Source organism: Mobula birostris, chromosome 11 (assembly GCF_030028105.1).
Source record: "Mobula birostris isolate sMobBir1 chromosome 11, sMobBir1.hap1, whole genome shotgun sequence".
Classification (NCBI taxonomy): domain Eukaryota; kingdom Metazoa; phylum Chordata; class Chondrichthyes; order Myliobatiformes; family Myliobatidae; genus Mobula; species Mobula birostris.
In genome coordinates, this window is record NC_092380.1 from 19,454,838 (window position 1) to 19,480,499 (window position 25,662).

At 47.2% G+C, this 25,662-nt stretch overlaps 1 protein-coding gene across 2 annotated transcripts in view; it reads right to left on the reverse strand.

Annotated features, from left to right (window-relative positions):
* LOC140205424 (protein shisa-9-like) overlaps positions 1-25,662 on the reverse strand; it is a 138,768-nt gene that overhangs the window by 45,676 nt on the left and 67,430 nt on the right. For both annotated transcript variants that reach the window (XM_072273025.1, XM_072273024.1), the window contains exon 3: positions 11,493-11,623. In XM_072273025.1, the coding sequence (XP_072129126.1) occupies positions 11,493-11,623 (131 nt within the window). The remainder of the gene's footprint in view (positions 1-11,492; positions 11,624-25,662) is intronic.

Consider the following 25,662-nt stretch of genomic DNA (forward strand, 5'->3'; position numbering starts at 1 on the left):
AGTAAATTGGGGACCGGGTGATGCTTTGACATCCAAATGCTCCGTCGTTTATAACGAACGACAGCAGCCCAATCGAGCCATAACGAACCCACTTAAATGTGCACCAAAATCTCCTGCAGGATAAATAATTCATCCCGGTGATTGGAACAAACCTCCAAACACTCATAACACTGGCGCAAGCCAAATTACTGGAGAGGAACGGAGCCAATGGCAGGAGTCGTAAAAGCCCAATCACTCGAGCCAGCAGTCCACAGATACCACTTAAAAAGACTCTACAAAACAATCATTTTCAAAACCACAGCTACATTTCCCAAGAAGCGCCGGGTCCATCCCTCAGCAAACATAACGCATGACAGGTGGATGGAATTAATTCCATCTCCGTGGAGCAGAGCAGGCTTCTGAAATGGCAGACAGGAAAATGACCCGATTTTTCTCATTTTGGGAACACTAACCTGTAACTGAGGAGCATTTGTAAACTCGGACGCTCTTCCGGAGATACTTTGGAAATAATGACAGAGTTCTGGGTGAAAACGGCCATCTGGGGAGTTTCTTTTAATATTGAACCACTCCCAGGACTGAAGGTGGATTCCAAATGCATTTCCAAATACTGAATCGTTCCTTGGTACTTATAAACACGAGAGATTCTGCGGATGCTGGAAATCTAACAAGCACAAAATACTGGAGGAACTCAGCCGGTCGGGCAGCATCTATGGAAATGAATAAACGTTCTACATCTTGGCCCGAAACGCCAACTTCTTATTCTTTTCCGTAGATGCTGCCTCCTCCAGGAGGCGCACAACCTAGTTGGGGTTTGCGTGTCTCAGTGACCTGGAGAGCTATTGGCTCCTGATAGGGTCACCCACGCCAAACAGATCAAAGGCTAGAGGTCAGACTAAGAGTGTTCCATCAGTTTGGGGGTTCAGTTCGGGGCTAACAACTCTAACTGGTAAAGTAAAACTGTTATGGAAACAGCAATGAAGAATCCTTCTACATCTGAGTGGCCAAGGACAGAGATGGAGGACCTTCATTGCTGCCCTAAACCCCAGCCGGTGTAGCAGGCTGGAAGTAAGTGTCTGACCTGCTGAGTTCCTCATTGGTGTTTACTCAATGTCTGATTTCCAAAAACTGTCTAAATACTCACTCACATGTTCCCTGTAAGTACTGACTACTCCCAGGCACATCCTGTTAACACAGACACGCTAAGCCACTGGAATGAAATCAGTCCATTGAAGAGCACGGAGTGCGTAGAAGGGGGCTTCAAAAAGAAATTACAAGAGCAAAAGGAGGTGAAATATCCTTGGTAGGTAACATAGAACATAGAAATCTACAGCACATTACAGGCCCTTCGGCCCGCAATGTTGTGCCGACCATGTAACCTACTCTAGGAACTGCCTGGAATTTCCCTAGCACATAGCCCTCTATTTTTCTAAGCTCCATGTTCCTATCTATGAGGTTCTTAGAAGACCCTATTGTATCCGCTTCCACCACCGTCGGCAGTGCCTTCCACACCCCCACCACTCTCTGTGTGAAAAACCTACCCCTGACATCCCTCAGTACCTATTTACAAGCACCTTAAAACTATGCCCCCTTGTGTTAGGAAAAAGCCTCTGGCTATCCACACGATCAATGCCCCTCTTCACCTTGAAGGTAAGAGTAAAGAAAATCCTTATAAAAGTATGTTAGAAAAAGAGGGTAGATAGAAAAATAGTAGGTTCTTTTAAGGTTTCCTTGCTTTGTGATTGCTTGTCAGGAAATGAATCTCAAGGTTGTATAATGTATACATACTTTGATAATAAATGTACTTTGAACTTTGGAATCCATCAGTAACGAATCAGGAAGGGAGAGGGTCCTAGCTACCACTCCCCTTCCCTCCATCTTCTTATTCTGGGTTCTGCCCCTTTCTTGTCCAGTCCAGATGAAGGGTCTTGGCCTGAAATATCAACCGTTTACTTTCCTCCATGGATGCTGCCCGACTTGCTGTGGTCCTCTCGTATTTTGTGTGTGTGTGTGTGTGTGTCCAGACTGAATGCTTACAGTCTGTATTCTGGAGGATGTGAAGGTTAGTGAATTCAGAGAGGGTTACGTGATAGCCAGGAGAATGGCAGTATTAAGAATCTGGAGATGTCAGTTGTTAGGAGGGATCAGAATGGATAAACACCAAGGGCTGTTTGAGATCTATCGCAGGATGCTGTGGGAAGCAAAGCAGGAGACTGCTGAGACCCTGTCAGAGGGTTTTTGCATCGTTGCTGCCCACAGGTAAGCTGGAGGTTAGTATATAGTATTAGGCTGGATCAGAAGTGTAATGACATGGGATACAATATACTGGATCCAAAACTGGCTTGGTGATAAGAGGCAGAGGGCAGGGGCTAAAGGATATTTTCCTGACTAAAAGTTAAAGTTGAGTCTTTTGTCATATGCACAGCACGTGTATGCACACATGAAATGCAATGGCGTCACATGCACACAGCAGGAGATAAGCAGCATTCATAAACATAAATCGTACTCCATTTTTTACAAGGAAGAACACAATGAGAGCAAAATAATGACAAAATTGATTTTAATGCGAAGTGATCAGAGTGCTGTTAAACTGTAGTGGTGATTAGGGTTCTGACGGTAGGTTCAAGACCGAATTGTTGAAAGGAAGCAGCTGTCCTCGAACCTGGTGGTGTGGGAGTTCAGGCTTCTGAACCTGCTGCCCGATGGTAGCTGTGAAAAGGTGGCTCTAAGAAGAAAAGTCAACACACACAAAATGCTGGAGGAACTCAGCAGGACAGGCATCATCTAATCATCTATGGAAATGAATAAACAGTCAACATTTCGGGTCCTGGCAGAAGCAAGAATAAGAAGATGGGGGAGAAGGGACAGGTACAATCTGTCAGTGAAAGCCCTGTCCCATCCTGATTCCTTGCTGATAAATTCCACTCATTTTCTGCCTGCCTTCTTCCTCTCACATACTTTTTTATAGAGTCTAAGGATTCTCCTTACTCTTACCTTCTCATCTCCTTTTACTCTTGTAATTTCCTTTCGAAGCCTGCTTCTACACACTCTGTGCTCCTCAATGGACTGGTTTCATTCCAGTTGCTTAGAGTGCCTGTGCTTACAGGGTGGGCCTGGGAGAGGCCAGCATTTACAAGGAACATATGAGTATTTTAGAGGGTTTTGGAGATCAGGCATAAATGCCAAGGGAGGAACTCAGCAAGTTAGGCAGCATCTATGGAACCTGAAGAAGGGTCTCAGCCCAAAACGTCGACTGTTTACTCTTTTTCCTAGACGCTGCCTGGCCTGCTGAGTTCCTCCAGCATTTCATGTGTGTTGCTTTGGATTTCCTGCGCCTACAGATTTTCTTCTGTTAAAGAAAAGTCGATATCTAGCAGCGCACCGTCAGGACCAGTGCTGGGAAATATGTTATTTGTGATATATATTAACAACTTAGGTGCAAATTTAGGCAGAATGATTAGTAAAATTGTGAATGACGTGAAAATTGCTGGTACTCTGGATAGCAAGGTAGGTTATCTAAGGCTACAGCAAGTGGGAAATTGGGCAGAACTTTGGCAGGTGGAATTTGAGTGAGGCACTGTGTTTTGGGGAACAGAATGGGGGTAGGACATGTAGGGCAGGAAGGAATGATGATCAAGGGATCCAAGTCACAGTTCCCTCAAAGTATCAGCACAGAGTGATAGGGCGCTAAATGAAGGCATTTGGCATGGTTAGGCTGTAGAATGGAAGAGTTGGGATGTCATGGTGTAACTGTTATAGACAAGAGAAAATCTGCTGTTGCTGGAAATCCAAGCAACACACACACACAAAATGACTCTGCAGGCCAGGCAGCAACTTTGGGAAAGACTACAGTCGACGTTTCAGGCTGAGACCCTTCATCAGGACCCCTGGCCTGCTGAGTTCCACCAGCATTGTGTGTGTGGTGTGTGTGTGTGTGTGTGTGTGTTTTCCTTGGATTACCAGCATCTTCAGGTTTGCTTGTGTTTATGACGGGACTGAAGGGTGACTTGGTTAAGGAGTATAATACTACCGGGGTGTATGGGGTGTCAAGGAGGGGTAGCACCTCTGGTGGGGGAGCATGTCGTGTCCTTTTCAGGGCTGTTAGTCCACCTTTGGTCCCCCCCTGGTTCTCAGCTCTCACCTGTGGCTCCCCGTAGCTGTTTGCACGTGACAGCGGCCACACCCCGGGCAACGGCTTCGACAAGCCGGCTAAACCAGGTGAGGGTAGCCGACGGGTCTCAAACCCTCAGTAAGATAGGGAGTTGTCTATCCCAGCATGCGAAGACAGACTCCGGCGGATTGAGCGGACGGAACCAATGGAAGGTCCAACGGTCAAGAAGGCGGTCTCTGCAAGCGTCGTGGAACGTGTAGAGCACGACAAGACACAGAAGACGTCCTGGTCATCCACTGCATCTAGTCCCATCTCCAGCCGTCTAGACTCTGTCTTGCCACTGGATCCAGATGGGAATTGGGAAGAGAGAGTGAAGCTGACGCTGCGCAACTCTCCCTCACTTAAATCCAAATCACGCGCTAGTCTCGACACCATCATAAATGGTGTCGAGGTCCTCATCGATGCCAACGATGGACGAACAACCAACCAACCAACCGTAATACTACCGTAAGCGCAGGATATCTAGACTGTCAGTATTTTTCCCAGTGTAGGGCTATCAGAAATGAGAAGGCACAGGTTTGAGGGAGCAATGTTAAGGGGGATTTGGGGTATTTTTTGTTACAAAGAGAATGATCGATATTTGGAATATGCTGCCAGAGGAGGTGCTGGGTTCAGGAACATATACTATGTTGAAGGAGCTTTCAGTCAGGAACTCAAAAACATAAGCAATAGGGGGGATATGATACTAAAAAGGGCAAATTGGACTAGTATTTATGGGCAGAAAGGCTGGGGTGGAAGTGGGGGACTGAATGGCATGTTTTGTAATGTACAATTTGAGGTAGTCTCCGAAAATTCTTACACATCCTGGGACCCTGGAAAAACCAATTACATTCCCGTGAACTGTGCGAATATTAAAACTTCCCCAGGAAACTGCTGAAGATGTTCTGTATGATGCTCCTCGTCACCCAGGAAGTGGTCAAAGACCGATGCCACAAAAAGGTGGCATCATTAAGGACCCCCATCACCCAGGACATGCCTTGTTCTCACTGCTACCATCAGGAAGGAGGTACAGAAGCCTGAAGGCACACACTCAGTGAGTCAGGAACAGCTTCTTCCCATCTGCCATCAGATATCTGAACAGACAATGAACCCATGAACACTACCTCACTGCTTTTGTTTCTCTTTTTGCATAATTATTTAATTTAATTTTTTAAATACACACACACACACACACACACAATATATTTGTTTACTGCAACTTTTAGCTTATTTATCATAATATATTGCAATGTAAATCTGCCGTATAACAGTAAATTTCACGACACTGATACACTCCCCAGATCACCCTGTAATTACTAACGTGCTCCCTGGCCCTCTGTTAATACTGATACACCCACTGCGCCCCCAGTAAATACTGACACACTTCTTGTGACCCCTGTGAAAACTGACACAGTCCCTCAGTCCCATAGTAAATACTGACATCCTCCCAGGTCCCCAGTAAATACTGACACACACCCTTGGTCCCCTTATCTGACTCTAAATACTGACACATTCCCTGCTACCCCAGTAAATACAGACACATTCCCTGGGTCTCCCTGTAAATACAGACATACTCCTTGGATCTCCCTGTAAATCCTGACACCATTCTTGGGTCTCCCTGTGGATACTGACATACTCATTGGTCTTCTATAAATACTGACCCACTCCCTGGTCCTCTGCAAATACTGACAACCTCCCTGGTCCTCTGCAAATACTGACTCACTCCCTGGGTCCTCTGTAAATACTGACTCACTCCCTGGGTCCTCTGCAAATACTGACTCACTCCCTGGGTCCTCCGTAAATACTGACACACTCTCTGGCTCCCCCAGTAAATACTGACACACTCCCTGGTCCTCTGTAAATACTGACTCACTCCCTCGGTCCTCTGCAAATACTGACTCACTCTCTGGGTCCTCTGTAAATACTGACCCACTCTCTGGGTCCTCTGTAAATACTGACACACTCTCTGGCTCCCCCAGTAAATACTGACACACTCCCTGGTCCTCTGTAAATACTGACTCACTCCCTGGGTCCTCTGTAAATACTGACTCACTCCCTGGGTCCTCTGTAAATACTGACCCACTCTCTGGCTCCCCCACTAAATTCAGACACACTCCCTGGTCCTCTGTAAATACTGACACAATCCCTAGATCCTCTGTAAATACTGACCCACTCGTTGGCTCTCCCAGTAAATTCAGACACACTCCCTGGTTCCCCCTCTAAATACAAACAGAATCCCAGGCACCCCAGTAAGTAGCAGGAGTGAGTGCCATTGCTATTACAAAGGGAAAAGTGCCAGGGAAACTCAAAGGTCTTAAGGTGGATAAGTCACCTGGACCAGATGGACTACATCCCAGAGTCCTGAGAGAGGTTGCTGAAGAGATAACGGATGCATTGGTCATGATCTTTCAAGAATCACTTGATTCTGGCATGATCCCGGATCAGTGGAAAATTGCATATGTCACTCCACTCTTTAGGAAGAGAGGATGGCAAAAGAAAGGAAATTATAGACTAGTTAGCCTAACCTCATTGGCTGGGAAAGTGTTGAAGTCTATTAAGGATGAGGTTTTGAGGAACTTGGAGACTAATTATAAAATAAGTCAAAGTCACCATGGTTTCTGTCAAGGGAAATCTTGCCTGACAAATCTGTTAAAGTTTTCTGAGGAAGTAACAATCAGGGTGGACAAAGGAGAGGCAGTAGATATCTTTTACTTGGATTTTCAAAAGGCGCTTGATAAGGTGCCATGCATAGGGCTGCTTAACAAGATAAAATCCAATGGTGTTACAGGAAAGATACTGGCATGGATAGAGGAATGGCTGGCAGGCAGGAGGCAGCAAGTGGGAATAAAAGGGGGCCTTTTCTGGTTGACTGTTGGTGACTAGTGGTGTTCCTCAGGGGTCAGTATTGGGACTGCTACTTTTCACATTGTTTGTCAATGATTTAGATAATGGAATTGATGGCTTTGTGGCAAAGTTTGTGGATGATACAAAGATAGGTGGAGGGGTAGGTAGTGCTGAGGAAGCAATGCGACTGCAAAAGGACTTAGACAAATTGGAAGAATGGGCAAAAAAGTGACAGATGGAATATAGTGTTCGGAAATGTATGATAATGCATTTTAGTAAAAGGAACAATAATGTGGATATTATCCAAATGGGGAGAAAATTCCATTGAGAGTGGGAAAGATTCAAACAAGAGGACATGAGTTGAGAGTTAAAGGACAAAAGTTTAGGGGTAACATGAGGGGGAACTTCTTTACTCAGAGAGTGGTAGCTGTGTGGAATGAGCTTCCAGCAGAAGTGGTTGAGGCAAGTTCGATATTGTCGTTTAAAGTTAAATTGGATAGATATATGGACAGGAAAGGAATGGAGGGTTATGGGCTGAGTGCAGGTCGGTGGGACGAGGTGAGAGTAAGAGTTCGGCATGGACTAGAAGGGCCGAGATGGCCTGTTTCCGTGCTGTAATTGTTATATGGTTATCAGAGGTGCAGAGGGACTTGAGTCCTCATGCAAGACTCCCAGAAGGTTAATTTGCAAGTTGAGTCTATGGTGAAGAAGGCAAGTGCAAAGATCACATTTATTTCAATGGGAACAGAATATAAAAGCATGGAGATAATGCTGAGGCTTTATAAAACACTAGTCAGGCTGCAGTAGGAGTGTTGTCAACATTTTTGGGCCTCGTATCTCAGAAAGGATGTGTTGTCATTGGAGAGAGTCCAGAGAAGGTTCATAAAGATGATTCCAGGAATGAAGGGGTTAACATATGAGGAGTATTTGGCAGCTTTGGACCTGTACTCACTGGAATTTAGAAGACTGCAGGGGGAGTAGATCTCATCGAAACCTACCGAATGTTGAAGAGACTAGATAGAGTGGATGTGAAGAGGATGTTTCCTATGGTGGGAGTATCCAGAACAAAAAGTCACAGCCTCAAAATTGAGGGGCGACCCTTTAAAACAGAGGTAAGGAGGAATTCTGTGAGCCAGAGAGCAGTAAATCTGTGGAACGCTCTGTCACAGACTGCAGTGGAGGCCAAGTCCGTGCTTATATTTAAGGCGGAAGTTGGTCATTTCCTGATCGGTCAGGGCGTCAAAGGATATGGCGAGAAGGCAGGTGTATGGGGTTGAGTGGGATCCAGGATGATGGAATGGGAGAGCAGACTCAAAGGGCTGAATGGCCTAATTCTGTTCCTATGTCTTACGGGCCTATGGTCTCAAGTACTGACACACCCCTTGGTCTCCCTTTAAATACTGACAAAACTACCTGTGTCTGCTTCTATGTAATGACACACTCCCTGGTCTCCCTGTGAATACTGACACATTACCTAGCCCCCACCCTGTAAATACTGACACACTCCCTCGATCTCCCTGTAAATACTGACACACCCCCTCGATCTCCCTGTAAATACTGACAGACTCCCTCGACCTCCCTGTAAATACTGACACACTCCCTCGATCTTCCTGTAAATACTGACACACTCCCTCAATCTCCCTGTAAATACTGACACACCCCCTGGGCCCCCCAGTAAATACTGACACACACCCTTGTTCCCCCAGTAAATATTGACACACCCCCTGGGCCCCCCAGTAAATACTGATACATCCCCTGGGTCCCCCAGCAAATACTGACACACCCCTGAGTCCCCTGGTAAATACTGACACATCCCCTGGGTCCCCAGTAAATACTGACACACTCCCTGGGTCCCCAGTAAATATCGACACACTCCCTGGGTCCCCAGTAAATACTGACACACTCCCTGGGTCCCCCAGTAAATACTGACACCCCCCTTGTTCCCCCAGTAAATACTGACACACCCCCTTGTTCCCCCAGTAAATACTGACACCCCCCCCCTTGTTCCCCCAGTAAATACTGACACCCCCCCCCTTGTTCCCCCAGTAAATACTGACACACCCCTGGGTCCCCCAGTAAATACTGACACACCCCCTGGGTCCGCCTCTAAAAGCTGACACTATCCTTAGCTCCCCCAATAAGTACCGACACTCCCCAGGACCCCTTGTAAACACGGACACATGCCCTGGTGACACTCTGTAAATGCTGACACACTTCGCGGAGTCCCCCAGGGAAACTGACTACACACCTCACGACTCCCTGTAAGCACCGACACACTCCTTCAGGCCCACACTTCAGCTGCTCCTGTAATTACTCAACACAACACAAAATACTCTGCAGATGCTGGGGTCAAAGCAACACTCACAACACAGTGGAGGAACTCAGCAGGTCGGGCAGCATCCATGGAAATGATCAGTCAACGTTTCGGGCCGGAACCCTTCATCAGGACTGTAGAGGGAAGGGGCAGAGGCCCTATAGAGAAGGTGGGGGGAGGGTGGGAAGGAGAAGGCTGGTAGGTTCCAGGTGAAAAACCAGTAAGGGGAAAGATAAAGGGGTGGAGGAGGGGGAGCAGGGAGGGAATAGGCAGGAAAGGTGAAGGAGGAATAAGGGAAAGCACAATGGGTAGTAGAAGGAGTTGGAACCATGAGGGAGGTGATAGGCAGCTGGGGGAGGGGGCAGAATGAAATAGGGATAGAGGAAGGGAGGGGGAGGGAATTACCGGAAGTTGGAGAATTCAGTGTTCATACCAAGGGGCTGAAGACTACCCAGATGGTATATGAGGTGCACCTGGAACCTACTAGCCATCTCCTTCCCACCTTCTTTATAGGGCCTCTGCCCCTTCCCTCTTCAGTCCTGACGAAGGGTTCTGGCCTGAATCGTTGACTGATCGTTTCCATGGAGGCTGCTTGACCTGCTGAGTTCCTCCAGCATGTTGTGAGTGTTCCTGTAATTACTCATCTGCCTCTCCGTGAGCAGCAACCTCTGGGGTACACTGCTTTGACTGAGGTGGACAGAGTTTTGTCTGTGCTGAACGTAGCAGACCTCGTTCCACCAGCTGCCTCCAGTCTGAGTCCAGGCAATGTGCCCGGCCCAGCAGTCTCTCCACTCGAGGAGCTGACCCTGGAGACTTGATTATCATTTGCAAACGCATCTATGAGTAAGCCTCGTATTGCCTGATATCCTGTGCACTGGGAGCAGCAAGTCACTGGCCAAAGAGCTTCTTGTCGTAGTGTGGAGAAGCTGGATGATGGGTTGCTGCCTGCACACTCTCCCTGCTACCCTTTCTCTTGTCCTGACACACAGGCACCTTCTTTGGGAAGCATCGAGGACACCTTCAAAAGGCGATGGCTTAAGAAGGCAGCGTGCATCATTAAGGACCCCCGACAGGCAGGACGTGCCCTCTTCTCATCAAGCAGGAGGTACAGGAGCCTGAAGACACACACTCAACATTATAGAAACAGCTCCTTCCCCTCCACCATCGGATTTCTGAATGCGTACTACCTCGCCATTGCTTTGCTCTCTTTATGCACCATGTTTTAAATTTAATTTTAATATATATTTCTTATTGTAATTTATGGATGTTTATTGTGTATTGCAATGTACTGCTGCAGCGAAACAGCGAGTATCATAACATATGCCAGTGATGTTAAATCTGTTTCTGATTCAGTGTACCTACACAGCGCTCCATCAGAGTGACACATTGAGATTCTATTGACGAAAGCAGGGTTGTTTTCAACATTTAACGTGCCTGCACCGTGGGTGACCTCAATGAGATGGCTACACATTCAGAAGATCTGAACCGACGGGTCGGTAGACATCTGCGTGCTCGTGGCTGCACATCTGGACTCCAACACATTCATCGATAAACATCTGGATCCGATGAACTGGCGCTGTGCCACATCTGGACCAGCGCCGAGGCTCACAGCCACACTCAACTGCAGTGACTGTCACTTATAGAACGGTAGAGCACAGAAACAGGCCCTTCGGCCCACAATGTTGTGCTGAACCAATTGAATTAGGACTCAGATGGCCTGCCAAGCTAATCCCTTCTGCCTACACGATGTCCATATGCTTCCATTTCCCTCACATTCAATTGCCCATCTAAATGTCCGTTAAAAGTCTGCAATGCTTCAGCCTCTACCACCACCCCAGGCAGCTCATTCCAGGCACCCATCACTCCCTGAGTATGAAAACTTTCCCCTAACATCCCCTTCTCATCTTATATATGCATGCCCTCTGGTATCAGATTGAATTTAGCCCCCTCCCACCTGACCCATGAACAACTTGTTGGACATTTGGATCACTGCTGACCCCTGATGCCAGTGTTATATGGAAGGAATACCTGACTCAGGTCTGGAGTATGTTGGGTCAGTGAGGACCGTACAGTCCATGGGGCATCCATCACTTCACACTGCAGGAGTTGCTTTGGCCCTTAATCTCGGAGCTGTAATCTCAGCAGGCGTCGCCGAAAGTGGCTGTTGGTGAAGGAGGGGCTACCTACCAGCAGTGTTCCTCGATGGTCTCGGCGAGAGACTGCCCGTGATGGGCACCTGAACTGCTCCGACACTCCCATCGCGCTCGATGCAATCCATCGGGGGGTTTCCCTGCTGCTTCAGGAGATCAGTGAGGGCCCTGGAAGGGAGAGGAGGGAACACTGAGTCACAAGTGCCAGACACGCAGCTCTTCCACCTTTTGTCCCATCTTTTCCCAATGTCCCACACTCCTGGGATGGGTCTCCCAGCTGCCCTTTGGCTCTGAGCCCCGGTGGTGTGTATGAGCCTATAGTGAGCATCAGCACTGGGCTGCCATCCACTATAGTCCTCCCTACACACAACCTGGAAAACCTTTGGAACTTGAGATCTTGTTTGATTCATCAAGGGAAATGATATGTTTGGCCTAACACAGACAAAAATGCTAGACAATGGGAGCAGGGTATGCCATCAGGCTCCTCAGGTCTGCCCCACCATTCAGTATAACCATTGCTGGTCTAGGCCGGCCTCAACACCATTTCTCCATACCACTCTCTTCCTCAATCTGTCTTTTTTTCATCCATCTCTATTTTAAATACTTCTGCTTATCCAGATCCCACCATCCACCAGGACACAGACTTCTAGTGATTCACCCTCCACTGCAAAAAGACATTTCTATGTACCTCAGTTTGAAATGACTAGCCCATACATTGTAGTTATGTTCCCTTGATCAATAATCTCCTACTAGAGAAAATATCTCAACATCCACCCTGTTGAGCCTTCTTGGGATCATAGGTATTTGAATATTGTCATTTCAAATTCTTCTAAATTCCAGGAAATACAGATCTTCGTCTCTCTTGAAAGGACAATCCTTCCATCCAAAGAATTAACCTGGTGAATTTCCTCTGAACTGGCTCCATTGTTACTATCATCATCACCACCATTATGTGCCATACCATATGACATCATCATTATGTGCCGTACCATATGACATCATCGTTATGTGCCATATTGTATGACGTGGACGATCATGGTCTTCATGATCATGATTGTTTTAGGCAAATTTTTCTACAGCAGTGGTTTGCCATTGCCTTCTTCTGGACAGTGTCTTTACAAGACGGGTGACCCCAGCCATTATCAATACTCTTCAGGGATTGTCTGCCTGGCCACAGTGGTCACATAGCCAGGACTTGTGATATACACCAGCCGCTCATATGACCATCCACCATCTCCTTCCATGGCTTCACCTGAACCTGCTTGTGGGGCTAAGCGGGTGCTACACCTTGCCCGAGGGTGACCTACAGGGTAGCGGAGGGAAAGAGTGCTTTACATCTCCTTTGGTAGAGACGTATCTCCACCCCCACCCAAAATGTTGCTGTATCCTTTTTGAATTAAAGTGAGCAAGTTGTGCCCAGTTTTCCAAGTGTGGCCTCACCAACATCCTGTCAGCTTTACCAAAACCTCCCTATTCACATGCCTTTATAATAAAGGCCAACGTGTCACCTGCCTCCTTAGCTGCTTGCCGAACCTAGCTGCTAACTTTTGTATTTCATGTACTGGAGCACCTGGATTCCTCTAAACTTCACTCACATGCAAACAGGAGATAAATCCAAGCAGCACACACACAATGCTGGAGGAACTCAGCAGGCCAGGCACCATCTATAGAAAAAATGTACAGTTGCCTGGCCTGCTGAGTTCCTCCAGCATGTTGTGTGTGCCTCACTCACATGCAGCTCTTTCCACCTAGCTAAAATTCTGCCTTTTGTTCCCTCTTATTGAAGTGTGGAATGTCACACTTTCACAGTTGAAGTTGTATAAAATGTTGATGAGGCCTAATTTGGAGAATTTGTGCAGTTTTGGTCACCTACCTACAGGAAAGACATAAATAAGGTTGAAAGAGTACAGAGAAAATTTACAAGGATATTGCTGGGTCTGGAGGATCGGAGGTATAAGGAAAGATTGGTAGGTTAGGACTTTATTCTATGGAGTATAGAAGACTGCGAGGAGATTTGATAGAGGCATACAAAGTTGTCAGGGGTGTAGATAGGGTAAAGCAAGCAGGCTTTTTCCACCGAGATTGACTGGTTCTACAACTAGAGGTTATAGGTTAAGGGTGAAAGGAGAAAAGTTTAAGGGCAACACGAGGGGGAAGTTCTTCACTCAAAGGATTGTGCGAGTGTGGAATGAGCTGCCAGCACAAGTGGTGCATGCGAGCTCAACTTCAAAATTTAAGAGAAGTTTGGATAGGTAGATGGAAGGTAGGAATATGGAGGGCTGTGGTCCCAGTGCAGGTCGATGAGAGTAGGTAGATCATTCGGCATGGACTAGAGGCGCCGAAGAGCCTGTGACTGTGCTGAACTTTTCTATGACTCTATAACATTATTTGTCAATCTTCTGCCACTCAATAAACCTATCCATATCCCTTTGCAGAATCATAGTGTTCTGATCACAAAATGCCCTTCCACCTACTTCTGCATCACCGGCATATTTAGTAACCTTACGCACTGTTCCCTCCTCCAGCTCACTAATAGTGAACAAAGCTGATCCCTGAGGTACTCCATTAATTACCTCTTTCAATCTGAAAAGGACAGATTTATTCTAACTCTTGTTTTTTTATGAGATATGCAGTTTTCAATTCATCCAAACACACTTTGTTCGATACCTTGGTCACTGACTTCATGCACCAACTTCTTATGCAGTACCTTGTCAAATGCCATTCGGAATCTAAATATACTATATCTGCGGTTTCTCCTCTTTCAACGTTCCATATTCTCAAGGAATTTAAGCATGATTTTTCCTAAAACTGTGATGACAAGATTCAGCTTTCTTCAACGATTAATTATTTTATTTTTGATTACTGACTTTAGCAATTTGCCAATGATAGATGTTCAATTAACTGGCCCATAGCTTTCCACCTTCTCCCATTCTGCTTTTTGAACAAGGGAGTCACAATTCCTGTTTTGTAATCTTTTGCAATCCAATAAGCCCTCCTAAAGATGCATGAGCTAAAGTTCAAAGTAAATTTATTATCAATGTACATCTATGTTACCACATATATTCATTTTCTTACAAGCATTTATGGATGAAAAATGACATACTGTACAATACTGTTCCTTCTGCAACCCTGTATGTCCTTCACCAATCAACTTCCCAGCTCTTTACTTCTTCCCTCCCTCTCTCGGTTTCACCAAACACTTGGTGATTTTCTCTCTGGTCCACCCCGCCCCCCCCCTTTAAAATCTACTCCTCATCTTCTTCTGCTGAAGAGTCTCAGCCCAAAACGTTGACTGTACTCTTTTCCATAGATGCTGCCTGGCCTCCTGAGTTCCTCCAGCATTTTGTCTATGATACTGTATAATAGAAAATATGGAAAAACTATCCCATGACCATGATCGTTTTTGATAATTTTTCTGCGGAAGTGGTTTGCCATCGCCTTCTTCTGGGCAGTGTCTTTACAAGACGGGTGACCCCAGTCATTATCAGTACTCCTCAGAGATTGTCTGCCTGATGTCAGTGATCGCATAACCAGGACTTGTGATGTGCACCGGCTGCTCATACGGCTATCCACCACCTCCTGCCATGGCTTCACGTGAGCCTGATCAGGTGGGGGGGGGGTGTTAAGCGGGTGCTATACTTTGCCCAGGGTGACCTGCAGGCTAGCAGAGGGAAGGTGTCTCTTGCACCTCGTTTGGTAGAGACGTATCGCCATCTCACCACCCGATGCCAAGACAGAGAAGCAACCAATGTAAAAGAGAAGGCACACTGTGCAAATGAAAAATAATACTGAGAACGTGTGTTGTAAAGAGTCCTTGAAAGTGAGTCAGTAGAATCAGTTCATAGTAATATTGATTGAAGTTATCCATGCTGGTTCAGGAGCCTGATGGTAATAACTGTTCCTGAACCTGGGGGTGTGGGATCTAGGGTTTCTATACCTCATGCCCAATAGTAGTAGTGAGAAGAAGACATGGTGTGGGTGGTTATGAAGATTGTCAGGCAATAGGCCACTTCCTTTAAAAAGCCTGGCATGCAGTCCATCAGGTTCTGGTGGCTTGTCCGCTTTTAGGCCCCTTCCCCTCAGGCTTCTCCAATCCAAATTGACCAGATCGAACTGAGGCCATCTTGTCCACAGGTTTCACTCCTTCCCTGGGCAGGTGATGGAGCCTCATCCAACAGTTCTGTGTTACCTCTGTAGAGGAGAAGCCCTTCATGAAGCCTTAGCTATAACCACTTTGGTACAGATGCCAAGTCAGTGGTGTATAACCAGCCATATTATGGAGTTGTGGCATGTAGCCTGACTGTGGAGATGGCCCAAGGAGCCAGAACATGGAGCTGCATCACAGGACCATAACTCTGGAGCTATAACAAGAGGCTGTACCACAGAGCTCCGTCATGGTGCCACACCATGGGGATGGGTTACGGAGTTGTACCATGCAATGGCGCTGTGAGCTGTGACATGAAGCCGCACCATGGAGCTCCATTATGGAGCCACACCACGGGGCCTTGCTGTGGGTGAGAAGTATGGAGCCAGACCGTAGTGTCAAATGGCGACCAAAGCAGTGCTGCGTCTGCAGGGCTGCAAATGGGTCTTGTGTGGAGATTCCCTGGGCTAAAAGGAATTGTGCTGGGACTATGCTGAGTGATGTGTTTGGAAGCTCACACAGCTGGAAGAAGTACCACAAGAGAACAAACAGAAAATCACAAGCAGTTGCAGGCTGTAAGCATTAGTGGAGAATCTGCTGGGCTGAGAAATACATCATATCTGCATTCAGTCCTTTCCTCCACAGTACAGTCCCTGTGTACAGCTCTACAGCACAGTCCCACAGTACAGTCTCTGTGTACAGCTCTACAGTACAGTCCCACAGTACAGTCCCTGTGTACAGTTCTACAGCACAGTCCCACAGTACAGTCTCTGTGTACAGCTCTACAGTACAGTCCCACAGTACAGTCCCTGTGTACAGCTCTACAGCACAGTCCCAATGGCCAGACTGGTTCAAGCTGATATGAAGGCAACAGTAACTCAAACAACCACACATTACAACAGTGATGTGCAGAAGACCATCAGTGAATGCACAACATGTCAACTGTTGAAGTGGACGGGCTACAGCAACAGAAGACCATGAACATTCACTCAGTGGCCACTTTATCAGGTACTCCCCCCGAATCTTGAGGCAATGTCCCCTAGTTCTAGTCTCACCTACCAGTGGAAACAACTTTCCTGCCTCCATCTTATCTACCCCTTTCATAATTTTATATGTCTCTAGATGATCTCCTCTCACTCTTCTGAATTCCAGCGAGTACAGTCCCAGACGACTCAATCTCCCCTCAATGAGTGACCTGGAGCTGCAGGCGCTGGAAGTCCTGAAATAAAAAATTCAGAAACTGGAAACACTTCAGGTTGGGCAGCATCTGTAGAGAGAAAAACACAGATGGTGAAGGGTAAACATAAGGGATTCTGCAGATGAGTAAAACACACAAAATGCTGGAGGAAGTCAGCAGGTCAGGCAGCATCTATGGAGGTGACATTTTGCATCAAGACCTTACACGAAGATTTTTTAATTTGAAACATTCTCTCTCTCTCTCTCTTCACTGTTGCCACCTGACCTTCTAAGTGCTTCCAGTGTTTTCTGCTTTTATATTGAATGAGTTTTCAGATGGAGTGGGATGCAACTGTCTATCCGTGCGGTGAGTTACATACATGCATTAGAGTCAGTGAACTGTTTGATAAATTAGTCAGGTCCCCTTGACAGACCATCTGAAAGTGGCTCACTCACAATGATGCTGATTAGTTCTGTCACAGTATTTCTGTTTTGCAGGGAAGGGAACCGAATAAAAATTCACATTTCTGTAATTGAAGTACCATCTTCAACTTACAGCGATTGTCAATAATTTATCGGCCTGTCATGTTGCACCCATTTTGCTCAAGCGGCAGCCAGCATTAACAGCAAATGAAGTACACGTGACGGGGAGAGCAGAGCTCCTGGGGAAAGCCTAGCTGGGGGAAGACTACTGGAAGCCCATCTCCTGAGACAGCAGATCTGCCAGTCAGACCACCTTGACTGTCAGAAATGTCACTCACACAACTGTTGACAACAGCAAGCTGCATTTGCATAGCCTTCCTCAAAGCACGCAAGAAAGGATTTGGATTCCTAGAACTCCCAAAGCACTTCTCAGTGAGAAACTGTTGTACTGAAGGAGACAAGGCAAGTCTCACAAACAGGATTTCAGTGACTAAATTACAAACCAAAAATGCCGAAGGAAGAGTTCTCAGTTCTGGTGAAGGGTCCTGTACCTGAGACGTTGGTCAAGTCCCCTTCCACTGATGCAGCCTGACATGGGTCTTCCCAGTGTTTTTTGGTTTTACCTCAGATTTTCAGCATCTGCACTTTTGCTTTGATTTTCCACAACTGAACAATGCTGCCTCAGTGTCAATAGTAGTCACTCCCACCTCCCTCTTTGGAATATAACTCATCGGTCCATGTTTGGACCAAGGCCTAAAAATGACTGGTCCTGTGCAATAACCTTGAACTGTCATGGTCCGGTCCGTAAAGTCCCCATTCCGGTTCACGGTCCGGTCCGTGGACACAGGACTCCGGGTCTTCCAGCTGACCCTTGTTTGAGTTAATCATAGGCACCTGATTTTCATCCTTGGGCTTGCAATTTAAGTAGCCTTGGGGTTGAGTGTGGGCTGCTGGTTTGTCTTGTCAGTCCCCCTTGGAGCAACTTGCTGATGAAACCATTTGTGATCTCTAGGCCTGGTTGGAGGACCACTGCTTCATGGAGCCTTGTTGCCACTCATTGGAGTGGTCTTTGCGGTATGGATTCAGCTGTTTCCTGGGCCAGCTGAGTGGCTGCCAGCCACTCCAAGCTAGGTAGGGATCTGGCTGTTTCTGTAGCCAGTGGAGGTTGCTGGCCAAACTGAGACTCGGAGCTTCCTTGGAGCAGAGATGGAACTGTCTGTCGTTCTTTTGTGTGTGTCTCTTCTTGTCCTTGCCTCTGTGGGGTAGGCCAGGCCGTTTTGCCGTTTCCCTGCAGGGGAATCTGCCTTGTCTTGTCCTCACCTCTGTGGGGTAAGCCAGGCCATTTTGCTGTTGCCCTGTGGGGGGAATCTGTCCTGTCTTGTCCTTGCCTCTGTGGAGTAAGCCAAGCCCTTTTGTCATTGCCCTGTGGGGGGGACCTGTCTTGTCTTGTCCTTGCTTTTGTTGGGTAAGTCTGGCCATTCTGCTGTTACCTGACGGAGAGACCTGTTCCACCTTGGTGTGGAGATGAAGTTGAGTCCTGGCTTGTCGTAAGATAAGTCCAAGCTCTATGTCAATGTTCTGTCCTGTCTCATGTTTGTGTTGTGTTAAAAATGAGTCCTGGCTTGTCGAAGGATAAGTCCCAGCTCTAAGTTGATGTTCAGTTCCCAGTCTGTCTCTCAGCTCCAGTCTCTGAGTTATCAGCCTCCACATTTCAAGGCAAAGACCCCAAGCCTCAAGGATCCCAAGCCAAGCCAAGCTCCAAGAACCCAAGTCTCGAGGATCCCAAGCCAAGCTCAAGACCCAAGACCCCAGCCTGCAGCCAAGCTCAAGACCCAAGACCTCAAGCCTCAAGGATCCCAAGCCAAGCTCAAGACCCAAGAACCCAAGCCTCGAGGATCCCAAGCCAAGCTCAAGACCCAAGACCTCAAGCCTCAACAATCCCAAGCCAAGCTCAAGACCCAAGACCCCAAGGTTCGAGGATCCCAAGCCAAGCTCAAGACCCAAGACCCCAAGCCTAAAGGATCCCAAGCCAAGCTCAAGACCCAATACCCCAAGCCTCGAGGATCCCAAGCCAAGCTCAAGACCCAAGACCTCAAGCCTCGAGGATCTCAAACCAAGCTCAAGACCCAAGACCTCAAACCTCGAGGATCTCAAACCAAGCTCAAGACCCAAGACCCCAGCCTCAAGGATCCCAAGCCAAGCTCAAGACCCAAGACCCCAAGGCTCGAGGATCCCAAGCCAAGCTCAAGACCCAAGACCCCTAGCCTTGAGGATCCCAAGCCAAGCCTCTAGACCCAAGACCCCAGCCTCAAGCCAAGCCTCTAGACCCAAGACCCCAGCCTCAAGCCAAGCCTCTAGACCCAAGACCCCAGCCTCAAGCCAAGCCTCTAGACCCAAGACCCCAGCCTCAAGCCAAGCCTCTAGACTCAAGACCCCAGCCTCAAGCCAACCCTCTAGACCCAAGACCCCAGCCTCAAACTATGCCATGTCCTTGCCTGGTTCTGGGGTCTGAGCCCGAGTCAAGACCCAGGTTCTGGGTCCTTGTCCGGTCTCAGGGTCGGAGTCCAAGCCTTGTCTCCTAGTCAATGGTTCGTAGTCCTGGTCCCACTTTCCCTAGCCCAAGTCTGCGTTCTTGTCCCTACTTCTTGCCTGAATCCTGTCTCATCCCTACTCTAGTCAAGTCCTGTTCCTTGTACTTCAGTGTTTGTGTCTTGCATTTGGGTCTGTTTCCAGCACCCCATTGTGACATGAACATGTCCGATGCTGGGGTTGGAACTGGAGTAGAAAGCCATTGCCAGCAGTAGGTCACTGAGGGACTGTTGATTAAGCATTTTGAGGGATCTTCTCCTTGCCATCTCTGCCTCAGCTGCTTCTCCCGGGACCAGACATTGTGGATTCAAGACCTACTCAAATACAGTGAGGTTAGTGTGAATTTGTGCTCCAACTTCAGACCTGAGGAAATGTTGCAGTGTCAGTGGTATCGTCTTTCAAAGAAGACGTTCACCTAAGCCCTTTCTGCCTCTCGGGTGAATGTGTGAGATATCAGGTCAGCATTTGAGGAGCAGGGAAAGCCCACTAGGGCCTGACCATCAATCCAGCCTCCGCGGGGTGATGTGGAAGGATCCTGCCTTGCACTGATCAGCTGTAACACACCCAATGTCACTGCACTGCTGTTGTCCTGCAATTGACAAAGATATCACAGAAATTCAATAGAAGAACAGCATCTCAGATTCCACCTGGGTGGTCTACAACTATAATGATTGGCTATTGAATTTTCCAGTTCTAGGAGGGCCACAACCTTGCCGTGGTTTGGAGGCTTGTGTGCCTCAATGACCCTGAGAGCTATTCTGGCTGAAGTCAGGACTTGTTGCTTTGGCTCTTGTTTGGGTCACCCATGTCAAACAGGTCAAAGGATAGAGGACAGTGTAAGAGTGGTCCACCAGTCCTCCAGGTTCAGGGGTTCAACCCAGGACTTGTAACCCTGACATGGAAATCTACAGCTCATTACTGGCCCTTTGGCTCATAACGTTGTGTCAGCCATGTAACCTACTCTAGAAACTACCTAGAATTACCCTACTGCATAGCCCTCTACTTTTCTAAGCTTCATATATCTCTCTAAGAGTCTCTTAAAAGACCCTATTGTATCCGCCTCTACCACCGTCGCCGGCAGTGCATTCCAATGCACCCACCACTCTCTGTGTGAAAAAACTTACCCCTGCCATCCCCTCTGCACCTGCTTCCAAGCACCTTAAAACTATGCCCCCTCATGTTAGCCATTTCAGCCCTGGGGAAAAGCCTCTTACTATCCACATGATCGATGCCTCTCATCATCTTATACACCTCTGTCAGGTCACCTCTCATCCACCGTCGCTCTAAGGAGAAACTGTCAGGTCACCTCTCATCCACCGTCGCTCTAAGGCCAAGTTCACCCCACCTATTCTCATAAGGCATGCTCCCCAATCCAGGCAACATCCTTGTAAATCTCCTCTGCACTCTCTCTAGAGAATCCACATCCTTCCTTGTAGTCAGGTGACCAGAACTGAGCACAGTACTCCAAGTGGGGTCCGACTGACCAAACAAGATCGTTACAGAAACAGCAATGAAGAATCCTTCTACATCTGAGTGTGACAGTATTCCTGAGTCTCCACCTGGGACCTGTGTGACTGACAGTAGTGAAAACCAAGAGGATGTTTCTGACATGATGAAGGAAGTCACCGCTGGAGATATAGGACCTTCATTGCTGTCCTAAACGCCAGCGGCGTAAGGGGCAGTAAGTAGGTAAACCATACCTTGTCTGTTTTCTCCACGCTTTTCAGTCTCTCTCCTTCTCTTCCACCTCCGGTCCTCCCAATTTTATTCCTATTTCCATACACCTCCTCCAGCCTCCCCCATCAGCCTTTTATCTCTTCCTTTCCCTCTCGGTTCCATCCAATTCACTACTCACACATCCAACTTAATTCCAGCACAGGGAGCCTTTGTGTCCCCACTTATCGCCTGCCAGCCTCTGTCTCTGCCTTCATCCTCCCCACACCCCACTGACTCCATCTACCTACCTCTACTGATCACCCACCCACCTCGACCCCTCTCCCTACCCGGCTCCATCTGCCTGTTATCCGTTACCCCTCCTCGATCCACCCATCACCTACCAACGCCTGCCACAGCTCCTCTGCTCTCCTCGTTACACCGACGATCTTCCCTCTCCGGCTCTCAGTCCTGTCACGGGGTTTTGACCCGAAACATCAGTAGTTCCCTTCCCCACAGACGCTGCTTGGTCCAGCGAGTTCATCCAGCGGATAGATTGTTGCTCCGGATTCTGGTGTCGGCAGACTCCTCTGTCGCCAGTCTCTCCTTTTCTCCTTATTCTTCACTAAACAGTTTTCCCACTAAACACCTAATGGTGCCCGCGTCAGATTTACACCAGGTACACCAGAAGGCTCCACAGTCACGTCAAAGTAAGACAAATCTCTGCTTTGACACCATTACCTCTGCTAAGTACCAGCGTATAGTCTGGCTCCAGCTCACACCCAGGTGGAGATGTCTGCATGCCTGGGGCAGTTACTAATGCAGAGATCTACCAGGAGCAGGCCCGACGTGTGGCCTTCAATAAGAGAGTGAGATTTCTATAGTTCCTTACCACATGGGAGGCCGTTCAGCCCACTGAGTCAATGCTGACTTAGAGCAATCCCATCGGTCCTATTTCCTCACTTTAACATCTTCTTTCCACATTCCCATCAACCCTGCACACCTCGCCCCCTTCCGAAAAGACCCATCTCTTGCCTACACATGAGGACCAATTTATAGTGACCTGCAAGTCTTTGGGATGTAGGAGAAAACTGAGGCAGCCGGCAGAAGCCCACACGGTCACAGAGAGAAGGCGCAACACCAGGAGTCAGGATGATCCCAGCTCGCCGGAGGTGTGAAGCTGTGGCTCTCCCTGCCCAGTCAACTTCAGAAACATGTCTGAGGGGTCTACCTCTGGCCAAAAGGATTTCCATCTACGTTGATATCACGGGACTTCCTCAGGAGGCCAAAGACGTTCTAGATATCACTGTTAACCCTTACCGATTGTTATCAATGCATGGAAAGCAGTCTGTCCGGATGCATCCCGGTTTGGTATGGCAACGGCTCCGCGTGTGACTACAAGATGTTGTGCACACAGCTCAGTGCATCACGGAAACCAGCCTCCCCTCTGTGTACGTGGTCTACAGTTCTCACTGCCTCAGTAAAGCAGCCAGCACAATCAAAGACCCCACCCACCCCAGACATTCTCCCCTCTCCCATCAGGCAGAAAATACAGAAACCCGAACGCACGTACCCCCAAGCTCAAGGACAGCTTCTATCTCGCATCTATCAGATTAAAGATAGATTATCTTTATTTGTTACCCTACAGTGAAAAGTGTCACTTGTGTCAAATCAAATGAGTGGGGATTGTGCTGGAGGCAACCTCCAAGTGTTGCCATGCTTCTGATGCCAACATAGCGTGCCAATAACCCACTAATCTTAACCCTAACCATGGGAGGAAACCAGAGCACCCAGAGGAAACCCACATGATCATGGGGAGAACATATAAACTCCATTGATGGTTAGATTGATCTTGAAGTAGGTTAAAAGGTCAGCACAACATTCTGGGCTGAAGGGCCTGTACTATACTGTAATGTTCTATGTACCTTATGTAACCAGGTGACTGTTGAGTATTTTTTTTATTGTTAACATGCACTTATGTATTCACCCTGGTAAAACAGCTGCCTGTGCCTTGAAGAGAAAACAGTGACGTCATTATGCACGTGTGGAGTAGAAAGACAAGTGACAAGGTTCTAGAAAGAATGTCAAATGCTAGTCGTATGGCAAGGAAAGGTGAATTGATAATATTCATGTAAATTTGTTTATACTTGTTCGTAAATCTAGAATATTGGTAATTTGACATGATTTTCGCGAGTAAGGTATCAGCACTGGACGCATGATTGTGCAAAGTTCCTTTTCAGCCTAGTATATTAGACTTTCTCGTCATTTAAAAGACAAGGCACTATATTGTAAAAGTTTTGCAAAAGTTTATCTTTGTCTTACTTTATTGTTTCATGACCAAATGTGAATGTAACGGAGTAATGTGAATATGTTAATCTCTGTTCACGTAGCGTGAGCAGGGAGAACGCGTTTCAGGGTCTAGCCGATATGTGTTTGGATGTTACACACATCTGTGCCAAAGTGAGTATACCTCTTAGTTAAGGTGAGATATATTTATTCATATTTTTGATGTGTATAAACTACAGGGTTGGTGGGATTCTAATGTTGTTTGTATTGTTTTTGTTAAGAATTGCCACTATTGTATTGGCTTTGTATATTTTATTTATTTTCATAGTGCATACATTGCAAAAGTGTGGTCTGAAATTAAACTGAAATTGTAACAGCTGGAGCTGTTTTTTTTCAATATTCATTTTGTTGTTTTTATTTTTAAACCCTCTTCCTGCATTAAAACATCGAAAACAGATAAAGGAATTAATGGCCCAAAAAAGTATTTGTTGTCCTGCATGTGTATTTTCCCCAGGCTAAAAGAATTAAGTACAGCGTTGCGCTAACCCTGCATACTGTTAAGCGCCAATGGACTGGGAACCATTGCTCTGCTGTCCCACCAGCAATGACAAGATGCAGAGAATAGATTGGACTGGACTGAAACTCCACTGTCAGTGGTGCAGAGATCTGCAACTCAAATCTCCACATTCCATTAATGAATAAATGTTTCTTTGGCTGTGACTTTTAAGTGATAATTAACTGCAAATAGGTTTCAATTTTAATACACTGGTGTCCCATCTGTCTATGAGTCACAATCTGTGCGATTTCACAGGAGCGAAACATGAATTATCTTGGGGGTGGGAACAGACCCACTTAACGAGGTTAAATTATTTGCCTCAAAGGGAGGGGAGTGGGGGTTTTAATCTGAGTTACTTTTACTGCATGGATTAAATTATTTAATGGTGACACAACGCTTTAGAGTACCAGCAACCTGGGTTCACTTCTCACTGCTGTCTGTAAGGACTTTGTACATCCTCCCCGTGACCGCATGGGTTTCCTCCGGGTGCTCTGGTTTCTTCCCACAGTCCGGTGACGTACCGGTTGGTAGGTTAATTGGTCATTGTAAATTGCCCTGCGATTAGGCTAGGGTTAAATCGGGGGTTGCTAGGCGGTGCGACTCGAAGGACTGGAAGGGCCTATTCCACGCTGTATCTCGAACAATAAATTTACCTCAGCAGAAACGTAGAACTGAAGCAGGAGGAAGGCCTCAGTCACTGAAGCTTTTCCATACCATTCCACGAGGTCCAGGGGCAACCTACGCCCAAGTCCATTTCATCACACAGCCTCTGTATCCTAGGATTTCCTTAAGTTTCCCAAACACGTTGGTCTCAACCTTAACAGATTTAGTTGCAGAACTGAGACCGACAAGAACATTTGCAACTCATTCAAGTACCATTGATTGGAACCAACACACACAAGATGCTGGAGGAACCCAGCAGGTCAGGCAGCATCTGTGGAGGGAAATGAATGGTCAACATTTTGGGCCGAGACCCTTCATTGGGGCCTGAAATGTTGACTCTTCATTTCCCTCCGTAGAGACTGCCTGACCTGCTGAGTTCCTCCAGCATTTTGTGTGTGTTGATCTAGATCTTCAGCATCTGCAGAATCGCTTGTGTTGCCCTTGACTGGAAGTCCACCAACCAACTGGAACATTCCTCCATCTACAGCGTACGACATCTACAAAATGCACCGACAGCACCACCCAAAGCCATGACGGAGGCCTGGTGGCTCTGACATCCATGTCATGAAGTGCTTTGAGAGGCATGCATGAGCTCCATCCTCCTAGCCTTGTGCCACTGCAATCCACCTACTACTGAAATTGATCAACAATGGACACCACTTCCCTGGCCCCATGCTCATCTCTGGAGTATCGGGATAGCATCAACTCCTAAATCAG